The sequence below is a fragment of the Physeter macrocephalus genome, chromosome 12 (assembly GCF_002837175.3).
Source record: "Physeter macrocephalus isolate SW-GA chromosome 12, ASM283717v5, whole genome shotgun sequence".
NCBI lineage: Eukaryota > Metazoa > Chordata > Mammalia > Artiodactyla > Physeteridae > Physeter > Physeter macrocephalus.
In genome coordinates, this window is record NC_041225.1 from 71082141 (window position 1) to 71102683 (window position 20543).

Here is a 20543-nt window from a genome sequence, read left to right on the forward strand (position 1 = left end):
AAAATATATATATATATATATATATAACACAAAATATTTTCTCCTATCACTTCAATAAAAATTAAAATTAATTAACAGCATGCTCTGGTAACAACATGGCTGGTAATATCCAATGTTAATCTGAAAAAATAGGTATTCTGTTAGTGGGATTGAAAATTGGTATTTCTGAAAAGCTCATATGATTATTATCAATTAAAATTAAAAAGCAGAAACTAATACAGCATTGTAAAGCAATTATACTCCAAAAAAGATGTTAAAAAAAATTAAACACACACACATACACACCAAAATATATATATATATATATATATATATATTCTTTGTCCTATCAATTCTACTGACAGGAATTTATTACCCTATGAACATGCTATATATGGATTTTCACTGCAGCAAAATATGAAAATAAATGTCCACTGATGTGGGATTTATTTAAATTATGGTAACATGCAAACAATGGAATAATACAATAAACAGTTATTAAATAAAATGATATAGCTCTCTATCTGCTAAAATAGATCTCTAAGATAACAATTGAAAAATGGAAATAAGATCCCACAAGTGTAAATCTGTAAAAGAAATATACGTCTATAAACAGATAAATCACAAACATTTTTCTGGGAAGATAAAACCATGTTCAGTGATTATTTTTGGATGAGAAAGTAGAAATCAATAGTGAAGGAGATTAATTTTTGACTTCACAGCTTAAAGTTTTCAATTAATATTAAACTACAAAACAATGAAAACCACAACTATTTTACTTGTTAGCATGTTAAGTTCTTTAAGCTCATTTATCTTTGAAGGATAAATGGTTGTTGAATTTGTTTGATTATTTTCTACTGTCAAATATTTAGTAAACTCATTCAGTGAATATTTATTAAGTATCTGCTATCTACTAAGTGTTGTTTTACATACTGAAGGCACAGTGATGTAAAAGAAGGACAAGCTACCTGCGTTCAAGGACGTTTTTTATAGTAGTCAAACAATAAATCAATGAATAAAAGAATTTCACTGGTAAAAAGTTCTATAAAGAAACTAAACAAGGCAGTGATGTGACAGTAAATGGTTTAAGTTGGGGATAGCTACTTTACTGGAGGAAGGGGTCAGGGAAAACCTCTTGTAGAAGATATGTGTTATGAGACCTGAATGCTAACAGAAGCCAGTCACATGTTCCAGGTAGGGCAAGCAAACAGAAAAGCCCTGAGATAGGAACAAACAGAAAAGGCCAATATGACTACAATTAATTTACTTATTATGTGCCAGTCACTGCTCCACGTTTTCCACATATTAACAGATAATAATATTATCCCCTGATTAATAAAAATGGTTGGTGGAAGAATAATATGGTATAAGGTCAGAGATACAGGCAGGGCAGTATCAAAAAGGATCTTACAGATGCAGTAAAGAATATGGATTTTATTATAAATGAAATGAGAAGCCATTGAAGATTTTATGTAGGAAAATGACATGACCTGGATTATGTTTTAAAAATAACTCTAGGTTACTACATTGAGAATGGGTTAGTTTGGGAGTGAAAGGGGTAGGCCAGTTAGGAGGATACTCTAATAGTCCAGATGAGAGATAATGGTACCTTAGACTAGAGTGGTAGCAGCAGAGATGAAGAGAAGTAGATGAGTTTGGGTTATATTTACAAGACAGAGTTGACAAAGCTTGCTGATGGACTTACATGAGGGTGACAAAGAAAAGAATATTAAACTATTAGTTTTTCTGTGTTTTTTTAATATTAAAAAATAAACCAGTCAAGAAAGTATAAAATGAACAAAGCTACAAATTACATAAATTTTCTGAGTTATATATTCAATGATCCTTTACTTCTAAAAAACCTTATTCCTATTAAACTACTTACATTTCTTTCAACTTCAATTAATCTGTCTTTAACTTTCAGAAGCTCTCTGGTTGTTTCTTGACTTTCTCGCTCCCATTTGTTATCTTCACCAGAAATTGGAGGAGAGCTCTGTACCATCCTTTCCTCATCTTGTCTCTGCTTGAGAGCTTCATAATTCTTTTTCACCTAAAATTTTATTTAAAATATTTTTAAAAATTGAAGTATAGTTGATTTATAATATTGTTTTAGTTTATTTAAAATATTTTAATGGGGAAAAAACATACCACCAAGGTTATAATATTTATCATAATTAGTTTGATTCCACAATGGTCTGGTGAATGTGAGAGACAGTTCATTTAAAAATATGATAAGTAATATATATGATTATCATTATTATTATGATCACAATTTATGCTTTGTAAAATTCAAATCCTTTCCTGTAGAAATATTAAATATACTCTGCTTATATGCCATGTTCCTACAATATATTTTGTAATTTCAGATCCTACTGTTTATGACGAAATGTCACTGAAGGATAGATTAACTGGATATAGACATGCTGCTAAATACTAACAATGTTTTTAGAGCTATTTATAGCTGATTTAGAGATGTCAGAGATTCTCATATCAGGAACAAATAAAGACTTGACACATATATTAATTCCTCTTAAAAAGATACCTAAAGTGGAAGAAGTATCTATATATGTCTGGCCTTTTAAGAAGGATTTTGTTGCTCAGAATGACCTATGTTAATAAATAAATGACTTCTTTATTCAGATACTGACCCACATAAAATTTCTGTAATTTATTTTTATGAAGAGTGAGCAATCCAAGGATATACCTTATCTAGGGTTTTCTGGTTTTCTGGTATAACCAAATCCTACTTTAAGAGAGCAAAATCAAAACTAAAAACTTGGGGACTTCCCTGGTGGTGAAGTGGTTAAGAATCCACCTGCCAATGCAGGGGACACGGTTTTGAGCTCTGATCCAGGAAGATCCCACAAACTGCGAGCAACTAAACCTGTGTGTCACAACTACTGAAGCCTGCAGGCTCTAGGGGCCGCGTGCCGCAACTACTGAGCCCACATGCTGCAACTACTAAAGCCCGCATGCCTCGAGCCCATGCTCCGCAACCAGAAACCACCACAACGAGAAGCCCATGCACCGCAATGAAGACTAGCCCCCGCTCGCCGCAACTAGAGAAAGCCTACGCGCAGCAACGAAGACCCAATGCAGACAAAAAAAAAAAAAAAATTAAAAAAAAAAAACTAACAACTTGGTGATCAGCCAAAATTAACTACTAACTTAATTGCTCTCTTCAATTTAAATTGATGATTATTATACTTATCCTGAATTACTAGTTTATCCTAGAAAATGATTATCATAAATTTCTAAATTAACCCCAAAGTTTCTATTGAGACAAGGATATAAATGTTTAAAATAATTCAATGTCTGATGCAACCTTAAGAAAGCTTATAGCTCAAACTTTGCTACTACTACTAAGTTAGAAAATAATGATGTGAGACTAAAGAAAAACAAAGCCAAGATAGAATGTAATTTAAATCTTGGCAAGTGACCTAGCAGGTGTTCTGGGATCCTGATTTTCCACTTTTTTTTTTTCAATACTTTCAACACCCTAATAACATGGATGGATGACATCATTTCCAGTCTCCTATTTTACATTAATTTCCCACAGGATCTTTTTTCTAGGCTTATAAGAGTTAAAGACATATGTCATTATTAAGAAGGGGACCTGAGAATAAAACTCAAAACTTCTCATTTTTAGCCCACTGTTCTTACAACTAAGTTTCAAAAATGGTTCCTTTACCTCAAGTATCATTAATCAGAATCTCTAACTTACGTTCATATAGAAAATGACATATTTTCCATCAAGGTTTCTCAAGAGGCAGCATATAGGTGCCTTTTAATCTAATTTATTACTCTCTGCCTTTTAATTGGGGATGTTTAGATGTTTATATTTAATGTGATTACTGACATGGTTTGGTTTAAAACTGCTATCTTGTTACTTGTTTTCCATTTGTCCAATCTGTACCTTGTTCTCCCTTTTTTCTTTTTCTGCCTTCATTTGTATTTTTTGATTCTAATTTTACCTCCTTTTTAAAAAAAATTAATTAATTTATTTATTTATAGCTGCGTTGGGTCTTTGTTGATGTGAGTGGGCTTCTCATTGCAGTGGCTTCTCTTGTTGCAGAGCACGGGCTCCAGGCACGCGGGCTTCAGTATCTGTGGCTCGAAGGCTCCAGAGCTCAGGCTCAGCAGCTGTGGTGCACGGGCTTAGTTGCTCCGCGGCATGTGGGATCTTCCCGGACCTGGGCTCAAACCCGTGTCCCTTGCGTTGGCAGGCGGATTCTTAACCAGTGTGCCACCAGGGAGGCCCTAATTTTATCTCCTTTGCTGGCATTTTAGTTATACCACTTTGTCATGTTATTTTAGCAGTTATTTTATGCCTATTACTCATATTTAGCTTTCATAGTCTATGTTCAAGTGATACACGTCTTCATGTATAGTATTAAAAATTAGAACAGTATAATTCCAGTTGAATACATGTTTACGGCAGGAAGCTAGTCCAATAATAGTCCAATTATGCCAAAATGGCTGGAACTGGAAGATAATGATGGAATTTTAAATCTCTACCTTTTAGACTTGAAATATATCTTATACTAACCCATCCTCAAACCCATTTATTTTCTGGCTTAGTAGCTTCATGAAATTGACTTTATTTGCAATGTAGTGATATTGCTTAACAGGGCAAAAAATTCGGAAAATAAAGCAGATCAATGGCATCTGGCACCAAGTTTTATTTTATTTTTTTGGACAACGCTTTATGTTAACTAAACAAAGTTCCAGAATTTCTTCTGTAACAAAATATGTTTCATGTTAATGTCTGAGACAAACACCAGCAATGATGGTATTGGCAAATGAGGAACAAATCCTTTTCCCCTTCCTGCATGAGAAATTCATCTTTGGGTAACTGTTTCTCTGGAAACCTGATAAAATTGGAATGTTCTATGTTACCAGGCAAGACTGCTTATGGGAAAAATGATCTCTGATTGCTAAATTGTATTTGTAATTAAGAGAACTATAAATACCTAATAGGCAGCTACACCTCTGAATTTCTCTGAGTGCAGCAACTCTTAAATCTTAAGCCTGTGAAGATCTTAAATCCATGCCTTGGAGTTGTTGCAAGAGATGATGACTGCTATGAAGCACGAAGTCTCAAAGACAGGGCAGCTCCCACACACAACCAACAGTCATCTGGTGAGAAGATGACTCTCAGACAATTATGTGAAGAGGGAAACCTGACAGTGCCCTACCAATAGCTTATATTTCCTATAGTGTTATGAATCATATGGTTCTAAATGTGGCCTATAGTAAACTTGCTGGTCTGAATGTTTGGTTGACTGTAAAACCATTCCGGGTATGACTACAGAGATGATAAAAGGGAGAATAAGGCAGAACACGATTCTACCAATCTACCATACACTAACCCTATGGAAAGGGCAAGTCCCTTCAATTTCAGTTTATTCAGGTGGGGAAAATAGTAGCCCCTGCCTCACATACTTCAGTGAATAATTCCAAATATCACAAGAAAACAAATTTAGAAAAGACCTCAAATTTTTGAGATCAAGTGCTTTCTTATACCACACGTACTATTTCCTTCTACTTGCTATCCTCACACCCATATCTTTGTTTATCAAACTTTTACCTGGATTCTCAATAGGAAAAGAGTGCCCGTGAAGTGTCAGAATCACAGAGAGTTCTTCCCAATGAAATAAGCCTGCCTCTTCCCCATCCCACTCTCACAATTCTGATATGTCCCTTACTGCATGAGGGACATTCATAGATGAAATAGGATTGAATAAATTATAGTGTATAGACAAAAGTTTGTTACAAACTAAATGACAAAGATCTGCTTAAGAATATTCTAAAATTTAAGAAAAAGGAAGAATAGACAAAATGTTAATAAAATTATGTTTCATTTTTATTTTCTACTTTACACTTTTCTGTCCAAATATTTGACAATTAGGGAGTTCCCTGGTGGTCCAGTGGTTAGGACTCAGTGCTTTTACTGCCAGGGCCTGGGGTCAATCCAGGATCAATCCTGGTTAGAGAACTAAGATCCTGCAAGCCGTGCAGTGAGGCCAAAAAAGAAAAACAAAAAAAGACAATTAAAATTCTTTCCAAGGAAGTCACACTTACTGTTTTAAGTTCTTGCCGCAACTGCTGGTTATAATTTGTGGACTCTTCTAATCGAGCTTCTAATGCAGCGATTTTTTCTTCTTTTATTTCAAGGGACTTCTTTAGAGTAGATTCTAATTTTGATTCCAAAAGTTTGTATCTATTATCCAAGTATAAAAATAATATAGTTCATTATTGGAGGTCAGAAAATTATTTTTAAAGATAATTTATGACCACAGATACTGATATTATAAATAGACTTTATAAAATACTCTTTTTTAAAAAGAAGCAAATTAAATTATCCTGCTCTTACTGCCCACTCCCCCTTTTAAACTATTCCTGGTAATGAAAAAACAAAAAATCACTGAGTAAATCAGTAAATCACAGCTCCAAATTACATTTTAGGCTGTCAAAAGCAAAAATTAGTACTTAAAAAAGGCATCTGGAAGATCTGAGTCTCAAAATATTCCTTTCAGTTTTATAAGAATAGAATCTATACAAAGAGTAAGTGGATAGATTTATCACATTATTAAGCATTTGTCTATGATACTAATATGTAATGTATTTTTACAAGTACATATGAATAGTTGACTTAAAGCTCACTGAAGACTTTACATTCAGTGCAAAGAGTACTTGCAGAATACTAAAAAGAAAAAGGAATGATATGTTAAGACACAAGATACTGGTGACAGAACAGGAAGAGGAAAATAGATCTGAGTGTCAAAATTTTAGTTATCTTTTTGAACGGTGGGTTCATGAATATTTATATTATTCGTAAGTTTTTTTGATTTTTGTGTTTTTTTTACAATAAAGGACAGTTCATGAACACACTTTGAGAGTGAACCACACACTAGGAATTACGGATTAATCTATTTCTACACCTGAGAACCTCAATGACTAAACCAAATAAAAACCTAAAGTACAAATATGAGAAACTTTTATCATACTCTGCCTCTTACTGTAATTAAATTTGTGTGTATATATTTCCTGCTCAGCCAGATTTTAAGTTCATTGAGAAAAGAGAACAAATCTCACTCATTTTGGTATTGGCTTGAGTCAACAAACAATTTTAAAGCATGTAATGAGTGTGACTTTGGATATATTAAATTTGTGATGCCTGAGTTCTGGACTGTCCAGATAGAGATGTCCAGTAAGCAGAAAACAATATGGGTATTAGCTGAGATGATGGACAGGAATGCTCATGGAATGGATAAGAGGCTTAACAACATAACCCTAGGAAACCATATTGAAAGAGAAGGCACAGGAAAAAGAGCTGTTAAAAGAGAAAGACAAGAGTGATCACATTGCACTGTTTGCAATTCCACCACTAAATTTACTTTGTTGCACTCTATTTATACATTCAATTCCACAATTAGACTGTATATTCCTTGATGGCAAGAATAAATATCTTAATAATAATTGTATTTTCAAAAGGGGTCAGAGGGAACGACATCAATTGAAAGATGAAAAGGTTAGACTAACAAAAGAATTAGGGATACCATCTAAGATTAGAGGTAAAGACAGATGCAGATACACATAATTCCAAGATGGAGGGGATGGAATGTTAAGGGAATTTATGTCTGTGAACTCTAATTTTCTTTCTGATGTTAAGGTTAACTTACTTGCTGAGAAAGAAGCAGGTTTAGTGGCTTAAGACACTTCGTTTCCTGATGCCCCCGATTCGATCATAGTTATTAACTGTTCTCAATTCCCTTTCCTAAAGTTTTATTTCAATATACATACCCTTATCTCCATATCTAATGCTTTCATTATAAATGAAAATGTGTGGATTAATGAATACAATTACATCTTGCCTAGACTATTATAATAGCTTCCTAAATGGTCTCTGTACCTTCAAATTTGTCCCTTTTCTAATCCATCTATAATGTCACTCAGGATTGCTCAACACACCTTTGTGCTTTATTTGCATGGAATGCCCTTCCCCATTTCTACCTTGCAAATTTCTATCATTCTTCAAGATCCAGCTGAAACATTATTACTTATTTGATGCCTGAAAATCAGCAGGTAATAATAGCTTAATTAACATTGATTAATTGTATGAAGTAAGGTTTGGAAAGAGATACCACAGTGTGAAGGGCCCCTCAAAAGCTGGGTTTATCAATTTAAAACAGGGTCAGTTAAGGCAGCTGCATGGTTTACTGTACTTTTTGCTCCACATTTAAAATGTCTTACACATGACAGGTAGAAAATCTGTCTGAATAAAGCAGAGATGCATATTCAGTATCTATATTAAAAGATAGTCAATTAAATTGTCCATTAACGATGTGTTTAACTCAAAAAATATTTTCTCACGAAATATCTATATAGTAATTAATTCAATTAAGATTGCTTGAATTGATTGTTAGAATAAATGCCTCAAATTACTTCTATTTGTTATTATAGAACTAACTTTTGAAAGTATCAATCTATTCTATTAACTTTGAATATTCTCAAAATTACATAAATAAATCCCATATAATCAGCATTAATTTTTCCTATATACATTTAATATAAAATATACTTACTAGAACAGTAATATGGGTAGACAAAAAAATACAAATTATATAGTTACAAAAATTCCAATGAATTAAAATCTAGTGTACAAAAAACAATATTCTTAACAATACACACTTCTATTCTAGCTGGAATCACGTGGCCAACTAGATGCCAAATAGTAGACTACCTGAAAATCCAATTAACTGATAGACTCTATTTACCATGGTAAATTCTCGTTAAACCTGTTGAACATTCTCAAATTAAAATATATAAGTTAATTTTTTATTCTGTTTGTCAAGCCTTAGTTTTTCACATTATTTTCATACCTTAATTGCTTCTCAGTCTCAAAATTAATGTTTGAAAAACAAAAAAATTATTTCCACGGTTTCTCAGATAGACTTAGTACTCACCTGTCATCAGTACTCTGCTCATCATGTAAGAGTCGCTCTTTATTTAACCCTATCTTCTCAAGCTCATGAGTTAATTTTTCAAGATCATTATTCATCTGTTGAGTCTTCAGTTTTTCACTCACCAAATCCTTATTTTAAAAGTAATGCAAAACTCACATGAGTGTTATGAACATAAATATCCATGAAATTCACCCAAGATTCCAACTACCACCATCCAAAAATATATACAATTTAAACCAGGAAAGACAGAAATGCTGTTGCTGAGCTTTTCCTTCATCAATAAAAAATAGTTAGGCAACAAAATTATCACCTAGTTCAAAGAGTATTGTTTTCCTTCTTTTAGTTTGCTAATAGTTCGTTTTAACTTTTTAGTGTTTAAAAACTAAAAGGAGAAACTTGTACTTGTGATTACACACCTAGGGCTTGAAAACTGTGGGGAAAACAACACATATCCATTAACTTTTTAATAATGAACTAGAACCTTATTGCACATTTCTTCCTATGAATATATGTTGGATATAACACCCTTCTCCCACCACAAGCACTCCTCTCCCAGTGGAAGAGGCCTAAGATATTGAACTGAATAACTAGGGGGAATTCTTAGAGATGGGACCAGGAACCTATTGTTCATGTCTGTAAGACTATAGAACAACAGAAAGAAAAAAAAAAAAAAGAAAGGATAATAATGGTCCCTTCTCAATGCCTCTTTAGCAGAAAGGCATATTTCCCAATGTGAGCTTCTGCCAGAATGCTAACTAAGATATTTTTCAATTGAACTTAAAGGGTTATCATATATAGTATAGCATAAGGATAGCAAGTAAGAGCCAAGCATGCTATCTCCTGAGCTATACCAACAATTTATTGCCAATCAACTCATAAATTTCAGAATTCTTCTCAACACACAGATCCAACCAACTACCAATTGTTCAACGTTGACCTTTAAATTCAATCTGATTTGCATTCTGTAGCTTAGAAGTCAAAATTCAAGGGGCTTTGAAGTCTGAAACATCTGGATTTAAATCCAGGAATCCAAATCTACCATTGTGGTCTTAAGTAAGTTACTTAATGTCTCTGAACCTCAGTTTTCTAATCTAATGGAGATAACACCTATAAAGAATTGGCTGTAAAAACTGTCCAGTATTTGGCACATTCAATAACTAGTAGCTATCACATTCAGTAACAGTTTTGATCAAAGGTTTTAATATTACTCTGAAATAAAAGTATAAAATTATAATGTAATAAATAAGTCAGATAACACATGGAAACCTTATTATTACAATTTCTTTAAAAATACAATTTACATTTACTCCTTAGTTTAACAAAAGTAGGAAACTTGGAAACTGCTTCTAATTCTAAATTTCAACTTTGAACCATAAATAGATGATGCAAATTACTGCAATAAAAGTTAAAGAGCCTTGAGTTAAAAATATAAAAAATATTTATCTGAAATTTAAGTAACTATATTTACCTCTCGTAATGTAACTAAAGTTTTTATATCAATAGTTGCTCTTTTCACAAGCTCCTTATTTTCTTTCTCTAATTCTTTCAGACGAATGCAGGATTCTTTATAAATACCAATCTCTTTGAAAAGGGTTTTGTTTTCTTTTTCCAAATTTCCAATTTTCACATTATTTTCTTCTAATGTGGTATCTTTTATTTCTGCTTGTTGTCGGAGTCTCTTATTTTCCTTCTCCAGTTGTTTCTTATCCTTTTCCAGTTGAGAAGTCTCTTGTTCTAATGATTTGTTTTCTTTTTCTAGCTGTTCTAGTCTTTTGCTAGATATTTTTAACTCTTCTAGGTTTTTTTGCAATGTTTGATTTTCCATCTCTAAGTCTTGTAGTTCACTTTCCAACTGCTGAATTTTTTTATTGCTGTTTTCTAGAGCTTTCTGTAGCCTTTGATTTTCTGTATCTAAACCCTGGTAGCTAACCTCTAAGCGTTCTGTTTTCTTGAAAGATGCTTTCATGAGCTCTAAACCTTTCTTAAGTTGTTCTTTTTCACTTTCCAGTTCTTTGTTTTCTAGTTGTAGCTGAGCCATTTTCATGCTTGCACACTTCAAAGATTCTACATTCCTTCGCAGTTCTAAGTTTTCCTCATCAAGCTGGGAATTCTCTTTCTCTAGGGATTCTAACTGAAAAGTAAGGTTTTTAAAGCTATCCAATGTTTTTTTAAATTTCCTATTTTCTCTTTCTAGCTCTGAATTTTCTTGTTCTAAGGCCTCAATTTTTTCACAAGTAATTTTTAAATTGGTTATCTTTTTCTGTAACAATTCATTTTCTTTTTCAAGATGATGTAACTCATTTTCAAGTTCTTCTGCTCGTTCTCCTTTTTCTTTATAATGTTCCAATTCTTTTCTGATTTGCCTTTTTTCAAATTCAATCTTGCTTAGCTTGCTACTGGTTTCCTTGATAGATTCATGGAGAATTTTATTTTCTTTTTCAATGTCTTTCACCCTTGCTTCAGCACTTATCTGGGAGCGCTGCCTTAAGGAGGACACAGTTTGATTCAGATGTTCATTTTCCTGTTCCAATATTTTAATCTAATTTAAAAAAAGAAAGGAGAAAATTTAAAACTGAACATGAACTAAATATTTTAACTTACATAGTTTTCCCCCCACACCATAAAAAGGTGCTAAAACTGTCTACCTTAATTTTAATTCTGACAAATATTTACTGAGAGATCACAGTGTACATATACTGCCAAGTCTTTAAAGTTCACATCTTTAGGGAATCCATAATGTAAAGGAATGGTTAAGAGAAATGTATTGAATATTAATCAAAATGATCTTCAGATCATTTATGGTTACATGATTTAAATTCAAATATGAGTATAGGTGAAATGTACATACATATCTTCTTGAAGATACAAGCTTTTATGTTCATTCAATAGATTTCCCAATGCATATACACAGTGAGTCCTCACTAAATACACTATTTGCTATATGTGCATGTACACTGGTGTGTATTTGTGTGTATTTATTCCCTAAAAGAATTCTAATTTTGAAACATCAAAATAACAAAATCTCTGGTACATTTTTAAACTAGTCCATCCAATTTATACCATGGCCTACTGTAATGGTTCTCAAATTTTGGTGTGTAAAACAATCCCGAGAACCTTGTAAAAGCAGAGATTGATGCTTAGCTCCAGAATTTTTCTTCTGTAGCTCTATGGAAATCTGTATTTTTATAGGTGGCCTGAGGACTATACCTAGATAATACAAATCATTTGACTTCTTTTTTTTTTTTTTTTCCTTTTTGGCCACACCGTGCAGCATGCAGGGTGTGGGATCTCAGTTCCCTGACCAGGGATCAAACCCGTGACCCCTGCCGTGTAAGCGCAAGGTCCTAACCACTGGACTGTCAGGTAAGTCCCCATTTTACTTCTAAAAATTAGAAATTTTAAAACAGCCAGTCACTTAATCTATTCAATTCTCAGTTTCCTCAAGCATAAAATGAGAATAACCAATAAACACTTGAAAGCAAGTACGAAAATATCCAAGATATGTGCTGCCACCACTTGTCCCTCCTTAGTGGGATCAGAGTAGAGCTGCATTTCACCCCAACTTCATTCAGGGACTTTAAAATCTGCAGTTCTATTCCACTGACACTTGAAAGCAATTCAAACACAGGTACCACAAAATTTTATGCCAGATAATTATTAAGCACACTGGCAATTTAAAAAATTCTAAGCTTTCCCTTCAACTTTCCTAAAATGCATGGGATAGAAACTGAGGTAAAACCATAGTTATGTTAAAATCTAAAAAATTCTAAAATATTTCCATTTAACGTTATTATGAACATTTTGCACAAGCTTTAAAATAACTTGTGTTAATAAATTTTAAAATATGTTGCTTAATAGAAAATTTAAGAACCTGTCTCTCTGAATTTTCTCTAAGTGTTTCAATTGTTTTTTCAAGCTGAGCTTTCTCCTTCATTAGATCCTTGCTTAAATTCTGACAATTCTGAAGACTTTGCTTTTCTTGAATAATCTCATTTTCAAGAATTTCAACCTGGAAAAAATGAAACCACAAAACAATATATCATTAAATATTTCACAATAGTGGAAACATGTAAAACCAAAGCTAATCATTGAATAAAGGATAGAACACAGTTTTTGTGGTATGCGGGCCTTCCTCTGTTGTGGCCTCTCCCGTTGCGGAGCACAGGCTCCGGACGCGCAGGCTCAGCGGCCATGGCTCACGGGCCCAGCCGCTCCGCGGCATGTGGGATCCTCCCAGACCGGGGCGCGAACCCGGTTCCCCTGCATCGGCAGGCGGACGCGCAACCACTGCGCCACCAGGGAAGCCCAGAACACAGTTTTAATACTCAAATGGTGAAATTTAAGAATTTCATAGAAAAATTCAAGTATTGATAACATTCCAAGCTAATTTTAGCAGCTGTATAAAATGTACAGAACATAACTATCTTTCTTATCCTCTGCATCTTTGAGGGCAAAGTTCTACTTCTAAACACAAACATAACTAAATACATACACACGTGCCATATGAAGAATGTACAAATCTTACTGAAAACTCTCTTGGCTTGAATGCATTTGTAAAGTGAAATTTTAATTAGTCAAGGAATTTCAGTGCTCAAGAAGGAAAAGATGAGAAAATGAGGAAACAAGAAGGGACTTGTATTAAAATAAAAAGAAAAGAGAAAGAAAAAAGGAGACTACTAGAGAAAAATAAGGTATGAACAAAACTCCAGCAAATACTTAAATTATACGTTTAAATTTATTGTGAATTACACATTTTAAAGATATAATAAAGTATGAGGTTAATAAGTATGAAAAAGCAAATTCAACTTCAAAATATGCCAAACTATTGATTTCCCATTATATAACATATTCAAACCAGGTAATAAAAAAAATAAAGAAGATTTGGGTATGTAAAATACTCCGCTTCAAGTTTAAATATTACTTAAATCCTTATATTAATAGTAAGGAACTCAAAGAAGTAATATCTCAAAAGCATCAAATCACAAATCTAATCCAATAACTCAATTCAACATTAATTTATACAATCAGGAAACTTTAAGCTATTAATAACTAATCTGGTTCTCCCATTATTGACTGAAATATATGGATAGTAGTTATTTAATTAAATGCATCTGTTTTGTTATGGAATTCAAGTGAAACATTCAGCTTACAAAAGATATACAATGAATTGATCAAAAATTGCTGGAATCATAAGAATTTACTAATTAGACTTTAAAGCTAATTTCAAAATCAAATTTCCAGATCCAATTATAGTGACAACAAAAATAAAACTGTTCCAAATTCTAAATGGCCACTCTTACTTTAACACTATATTTACTGTGAAATACTTATTAAGATTATTTGGTTAATGAACTAAAGATGATGCAAAAATGTTTTAAGAGAGTAAAAATCTTGCAAGAAAATCAAGGAGTCTAGTCTATCTGCATTATCAAAGGCAGTAGTTCTCAAGGCATGGCTCCAAAACAGCAGGATGAACATCCCCTAGGAACCTATTGGAAATGAGAATTCTTAGCCCCCACCCCAGACCTACCAAATGACAAGCCCTGGGCATAGAGCTCAGCAATCCATACCTTAGCAAGTCCTGAAAGTGATTCTGAGGCATACCTGTTCAAAACTACTGGTCTAAAAATTAGAGGGATTTTCATAACCGAGTCTAGAAACCCAGGATTCACCTAAGGAAAAACTAGACATGGCTGACTATAGATAGAAATAAAAATTAATTCATAAGGACACATGTATAAGAATATTTATTACAGTATTGTTCACAGTGACCAAGAACTGGAAACAAAAGTGAAAGCACATTTTAGAGAGTATATGTGACGGGAGGGGTTCATGATAAAAATATCAGGTATGCTTTTATAATATGATTTCTATTTATGTAGTGTGTGTGTGTGTGTGTGTGTGTGTGTGTGTGTGTGTAGGCAGAAAGATATGCAAAAATAAATTACTTGGTCTAACTGTCCCACAATTGGAAAACAGAATATCTCAGAGATATTGCGGGTTTGGATTCAGACCAGTGCAATAAAGTAAATACCGCAATTAAATGAGTCACATGAATTTTATGGTTTCCCAGTGCATATAAAAGCTGTGTTTACACTACACTGTAGTCTATTAAGTGTGCAATAGCATTATGTCTAAAAAAACAATGTACACACCTTCAAATACTTTACTGCTAAAAATGTTAACCATCATCTGAGCCTTCAGCAAATCATAATCTTTTTGCTGGGGGAGGGTCTTGCCTAGTTGTTGATGGTTACTGACTGACCAGTGTAGTAGTTGCTGAAGGTTGGGGTGACTATGCAATTTCTTATGCGTTGATTGACTCTTCCTTTCATGAATGATTTCTCTGTAGCATGCAACGCCATTTAACAGCATCCGAATATTTTTCAAAATTGGAGTCACTTCTCTTAAACATTGCCACTGCTTTATCAACTTTATGTAATATTCTAAGTCCTTTGTTATCATTTCAACTATCTTCACCAGTAGATTCCGTCTCAAGAAACCACTTTCTTCGCTAACACATAAGAAGCAACTCCTAATCCATTAAAGTTCTATCATGAGAGTGCACCAATTCAGTCACATCTTCAGGCTCCATTTCTAATTCTGGTTCTCTTGCTATTTCCTCCACATCTGCAAAACTTCCTCCACTGAAGTCCTGAACCCCTCCAAGTCATCCATGAGGGTCAGAATCAACTTCTTTCAAACTCCTATTAATGTTGTTACTTTGACCTCTTCCCATGAATCACGAATGTTCTTAATGGCATCTAGAATGGTGAATCCTTTCCAGAATGTTTTCAGTTGACTTTGCCCAGATCCATCAGAGGAATCACCTTCTATGGCACCTATAGCCTTACAAAATATATTTCTTAAAGAATAAGACTTGAAAGTCGAACTTACTCCTTGATCCATGGGTTGCAGAATGAATGTTGCCTTAGTGGGCATGAAAACATGAATCTCATTTTAAGTCTACACTAGAGCTCTTGGGTGACCAGGTACATTGTCAATGATCAGCAGTATTTTGAAATGAATTTTTGTTTGAGCAGTAAGTCTCAAAAGTGAGCTTAGAATAGTCAGTAAATCATATTATAATCAGATGTGCTGTCACCCAGGCTTAGTTGTTCCACTGAGAGAGCACAGGGAAAGTAGATTAAGCAGAATTCTTAAGGGCCCTAGGATTTTTGGAATGGTAAATGAGCAACGACTTCAATTTCAAGCCACCAGCTGCATTAGCCCCTTACCAAGAGAGTCAGGCTGTCCTCTGAAGCTTTGAACCTAGGCACTGACTTACCCTCTCTAGCTATGGAAGTCCTAGACGGCATCTTCTTCCAATAGAAGGCTGTTTTGACTACGCTGAAAATTTAGTGTAGCCACCTTAATTAATTATATTAACTAGATATTCTGGATAATTAAATACAGCTTCTACATCAGCACTTGCTGCTTCCTGTTGTACTTTTATGTTATGTAGACAGCTTCTTTCCTTCAATCTCACAAACTAACCTCTGCAAGGTTCAAACTTTTCTTCTGAAGCTTCCTCACCTCTCTCAGCCTTCAAAGAATCAAAGAGAGGGCATTGCTCTGGATTAGGCTTTGGCTTAAGGGAATTTTGTGGCTGTCATGTCTTCTATCCAGACTACTAAAACTTTCTCCATATCAGCAATAATACTCTTTCACTTTCTTATCATTCATATGTTCACTGGAGTAGCACTTTTAATTCCCTTCAAGAACTTTTTCTTTGCATGCACAACTTGGCTAACTGGTGCAGGAGGCCTATCTCTCAGCCTGTCTTGGCTTTCAACACACCTTCTTCACTAAGCTTAATCATTTCTAGCTTTTGATTTAAAGTGAGAGATGTGCGACACTTCCTTTCACTTGAACACAGAGGCCACTGTAGGTTATTAACTGGCCTAATTTCCGTATTGTTGTGTCTCAGGGAATATGGAGGGCCAAGGAGAGGGAGAGAGACGGGGGACTCACCAGTCAGTGGAGAAGTCAGAACACACACACCATTTATGGGTTAAGTTCACTATCATACATGGGTGCAGTCTGTGGCACCCCCAAACAATTACAATACTAACATCAAAGATCACTGATTAGACATCACCATAACAAATACAACAACAATGAAGGAGTTTGAAATATTGTGAAAATTACCAAAATGTGACACAGAAACACGAAGTAATAAGCAAATGCTGTTAGAAAAATGGTTCTGATAGATTTGTCTGAAGCAGGGTTGCCTTAAACTTTCAAGTTGTAAAAACCACAATTATCTGTGAAGTGAAATAAAGTAAAATGCAATAAAAAAAAAAGGTACACTTGTATTTCTGTTCAAAGTCTAGTTAAAATTCAGGTTTCATAATCCCTAAATCGTGGTCTCTAAATACCACTTCCCACTAAAAGGAACAAGGGCTTTTTGGAGAAATGGCTGTTTTCAGGACTGAGGCAGGAAATGTTTAAGAGAACACTTTGTCATGGTAGAAAGCAAGGAAGCTCTCCAGGAGCGCTAAGTTCATGTCATAGGATTCAGGAAGCAGCTTAAATAGTTGCGAGAGTAAGAAAAATAAATACAGTGTATTAAAATACTTTAAATATTTTTAAATCCATGAGTTCATAACGACACTAAAACAAACAACACACTCACTCATTAACTATCTCAGGAGGATATGAGAGAACTGATTCATTACTAGGAAACTGGTAAATAAAGGCAGAGAATCAAACATTCATCCTACTTTACCCCTAAGAGCTGTTCTCAGAGTAACCAGTGGTGGTTTTTTTTTTTTTAAACCAATAGTTTTTAAAAAGAAAAGTTTTTTTTTTTATAGAAACACTCTAGCTACCAAATTAAGAAGGGATGATATAATATCAAGATTTTGTAACCTCTGATTAATTCAGGGATCTAAGCAAATGATTTTCTATGACAACTAACATCACAGAAAGAGAGACAACCAGACATGTGCCACCTGTTTGAGGTTTCTTCAACAGAAAAATCGCTAGGAAAGAAGAGTCCATCTATGACTAAAAAAGACTTAAGGGACACATCAACTGATTGAATGTATGATCTTATTTGGATTCATATTCAAATAAAATATTTTTAAAAAATCTTAATGGATTTGGAAAAATTTAAATGCTGGCCCAAAACTATGATTTTTTAAGTGTGATAATGTCAGTGTTCTTTTTTTAAAAAATTTCCTTCCGGGGGCTTCCCTGGTGGCGCAGTGGTTGCGCGTCCGCCTGCCGATGCAGGGGAACCGGGTTCGCGCCCCAGTCTGGGAGGATCCCACGTGCCGCGGAGCGGCTGGGCCCGTGAGCCATGGCCAATGAGCCTGCGCGTCCGGAGCCTGTGCTCCGCAACGGGAGAGGCCGCAACAGAGGGAGGCCCGCATACCACAAAAAAAAAAAAAAAAAAAAAAAAAAAATTTCCTTCCTTTTTAGAGATTTATACTGAGATATTTATTGGTGAAATAGTACAACATCTAGGATTTACTTCAAAATCATCTAGTGGCTGTTAGGAGAGTATCAAGGGTAGAAGTAAGACTGGCTATAAGTTAATAATTATTGAAGCTGAATGAATGAGTCTAGAGCTGAATGAGTTCATTCACGTCACACTTATGTAAGTTTGAAATTTTATATAATAAGTTAAAATAATATTGAGGGTACACTAAAAGCTGGAAAATAAATGTTCTATCTCAGTGCTATTTATTTATACTTTTACATATACTTTTTTACATTACATTAAATATTAATTTTTATTTACCTTCTTACTTAGTCTTTGATTTTCTTTTTCAATTTTCAGGATTTTGGAAGTGGTGCCTTCTGCAGAATCCATAGTACTCCGAAGCTCTTCTACAGTTTTTGTCAAACTCTGATTTTCCATCTCCAACTTCAACAACCTACTTGATGTCAATTCATTTACCTCATGGCCCAAGGATTTTTGTGGTGCTATAATATTGAAAAATACGTCACTGGTAAAACTATGTTTACTCTTCACTATTTAAAATATTTAGTGTAAATACACTAAATCACCTGGTCCTTAACTTTATAAAAAATTTATAAAGTTATGCAAGATACACACAATAAGAAAAGAGATATAAAATACAGGTAAATATTGAATTTCTAACGCATCCATAAGCATTCTAGTGAAAAAAAAAAAGTACAAAATTTAGACTGAAGTGACTAGACTTTCAGTTCTAGTTCCATGAGAAATTAACTTTAACCTCAATGACTCTTAGGTTACTTTGATAAAACATAGTTATTAACCTGTGTATCTAATAGAGTCATTGTGTGACTCAAATAAGTATAAAGCATATCCTATGCCATACTTTCAAAGATAAAGGAAAACAGTTTGAGGGGGAAAAATCCTAATCTGATTCTGAGAAAGGCAAGACAGTACTATACACTGGTCACTTCGAAAAAGTCTTTCTCTAAATGAAGAATCCTGACTAATTACGTATAAACAGCAACATTCAGTCCATTTTGCCAACAGAAATCATCTTTCTAAGTACCTTTCAGCATTCTATTTTTTAAAATAAGAAAACTGAGTTTCGACTTCTGTAAATGATGCTTTCCAGTAAGCCAAAAATAATTATTTTTAATAACCCTATAACAGACTCATTAAATATTTTGATGATATAAAAATATTAGGATTTACAAAAGAAATATGACACTTAGAATTTATTTTGAAATCCTAGACTTCAGGAAGGGAAATAAACAGAAATACAGGAGGGAATTTCTGGGTCTGTCTACTTTTGCGTACATTTGAAATCCTCCCTCATAAAAAGCAAAGAAACACACACACACAAACATGTAGCCACACAAGTCATACATTCTTTTAAAAATTAGGTAGAGTAAAATATCCCCTAGATTTTAAGTAAAGAAAGGCTCAATTCTTATTTCAACCTTTTGTTCTAGTCAGCACATTGTTAATCTTTTATTAAAAGCTAGTATACTAGGTAGTCATCGACTTTTTATAAATTCCATTAGTTGTCCAAGTCTTCTTAAGTACAACTCTAATTGCATGATTTGAGGTCATGCATTTCAATTAAACAAGATCAGGCTACAAAACATGATATGCCTTAATAAAGCTTTCAATACTACATGCTTTGAGGAAGCTTCCAGTCAGACTACAAAGACTTTAAAAGGATACTTATGACACATTTTTAACATGGGAGATTGTCTACGTTATAGTCTTAGATGAAAAAAGGAACCTTAATTGTATATACACACTGATCTGATGATATAAAAAATAACCCTGTGTGTGTAGGAAAATTCTAGAAGCAAATTTTGTGAAATGTAAAAGGCAAGAAATTATTAGTGACTTTGATTTTCTTCTTTATCTTTTTCCAGAGTTTGCAAATTTTCTAGAAAATCCCTTGTATAGTTAAAAAAAAACTATGCCACACTAAATGAATTTTATGTTCTATGACCCCCGCAAAACAACTGTGATATAATGATAATGATAATAATAAAAAACACTCAAATGCTTACTATTTACTAGGCACAGTTCTAAAGGGCTTCATTAACAAATTCAACCCTCACAACAACCCTGTAAGATAGTACTTACTATTATTATTTTTTTTTTAGTACTTACTATTATTATCC

General features: G+C 33.7%; 2 protein-coding genes across 10 annotated transcripts in view; one reads left to right on the top strand and one right to left on the bottom strand.

Annotated features, from left to right (window-relative positions):
• The window catches only part of LOC102977525 (prolyl-tRNA synthetase associated domain-containing protein 1), a 60023-nt gene that overhangs the window by 36153 nt on the left and 3327 nt on the right, over positions 1-20543 (top strand). For both annotated transcript variants that reach the window (XR_447722.3, XR_008618901.1), the window contains 2 exons: positions 12220-12311; positions 18739-18910. The gene's annotated coding sequence lies outside the window, so the exon portion shown is untranslated. The remainder of the gene's footprint in view (positions 1-12219; positions 12312-18738; positions 18911-20543) is intronic.
• The window catches only part of CCDC88A (coiled-coil domain containing 88A), a 128125-nt gene that overhangs the window by 31706 nt on the left and 75876 nt on the right, over positions 1-20543 (bottom strand). For all 8 annotated transcript variants that reach the window (XM_024118995.3, XM_024118999.2, XM_024118996.2 and 5 more), the window contains exons 13-18: positions 18700-18884; positions 12820-12957; positions 10417-11487; positions 8949-9076; positions 6064-6202; positions 1865-2029 (exon numbers count right to left, since the gene is read on the bottom strand). In XM_024118995.3, coding sequence (XP_023974763.1) covers positions 1865-2029; positions 6064-6202; positions 8949-9076; positions 10417-11487; positions 12820-12957; positions 18700-18884 — 1826 coding nt within the window. The remainder of the gene's footprint in view (positions 1-1864; positions 2030-6063; positions 6203-8948; positions 9077-10416; positions 11488-12819; positions 12958-18699; positions 18885-20543) is intronic.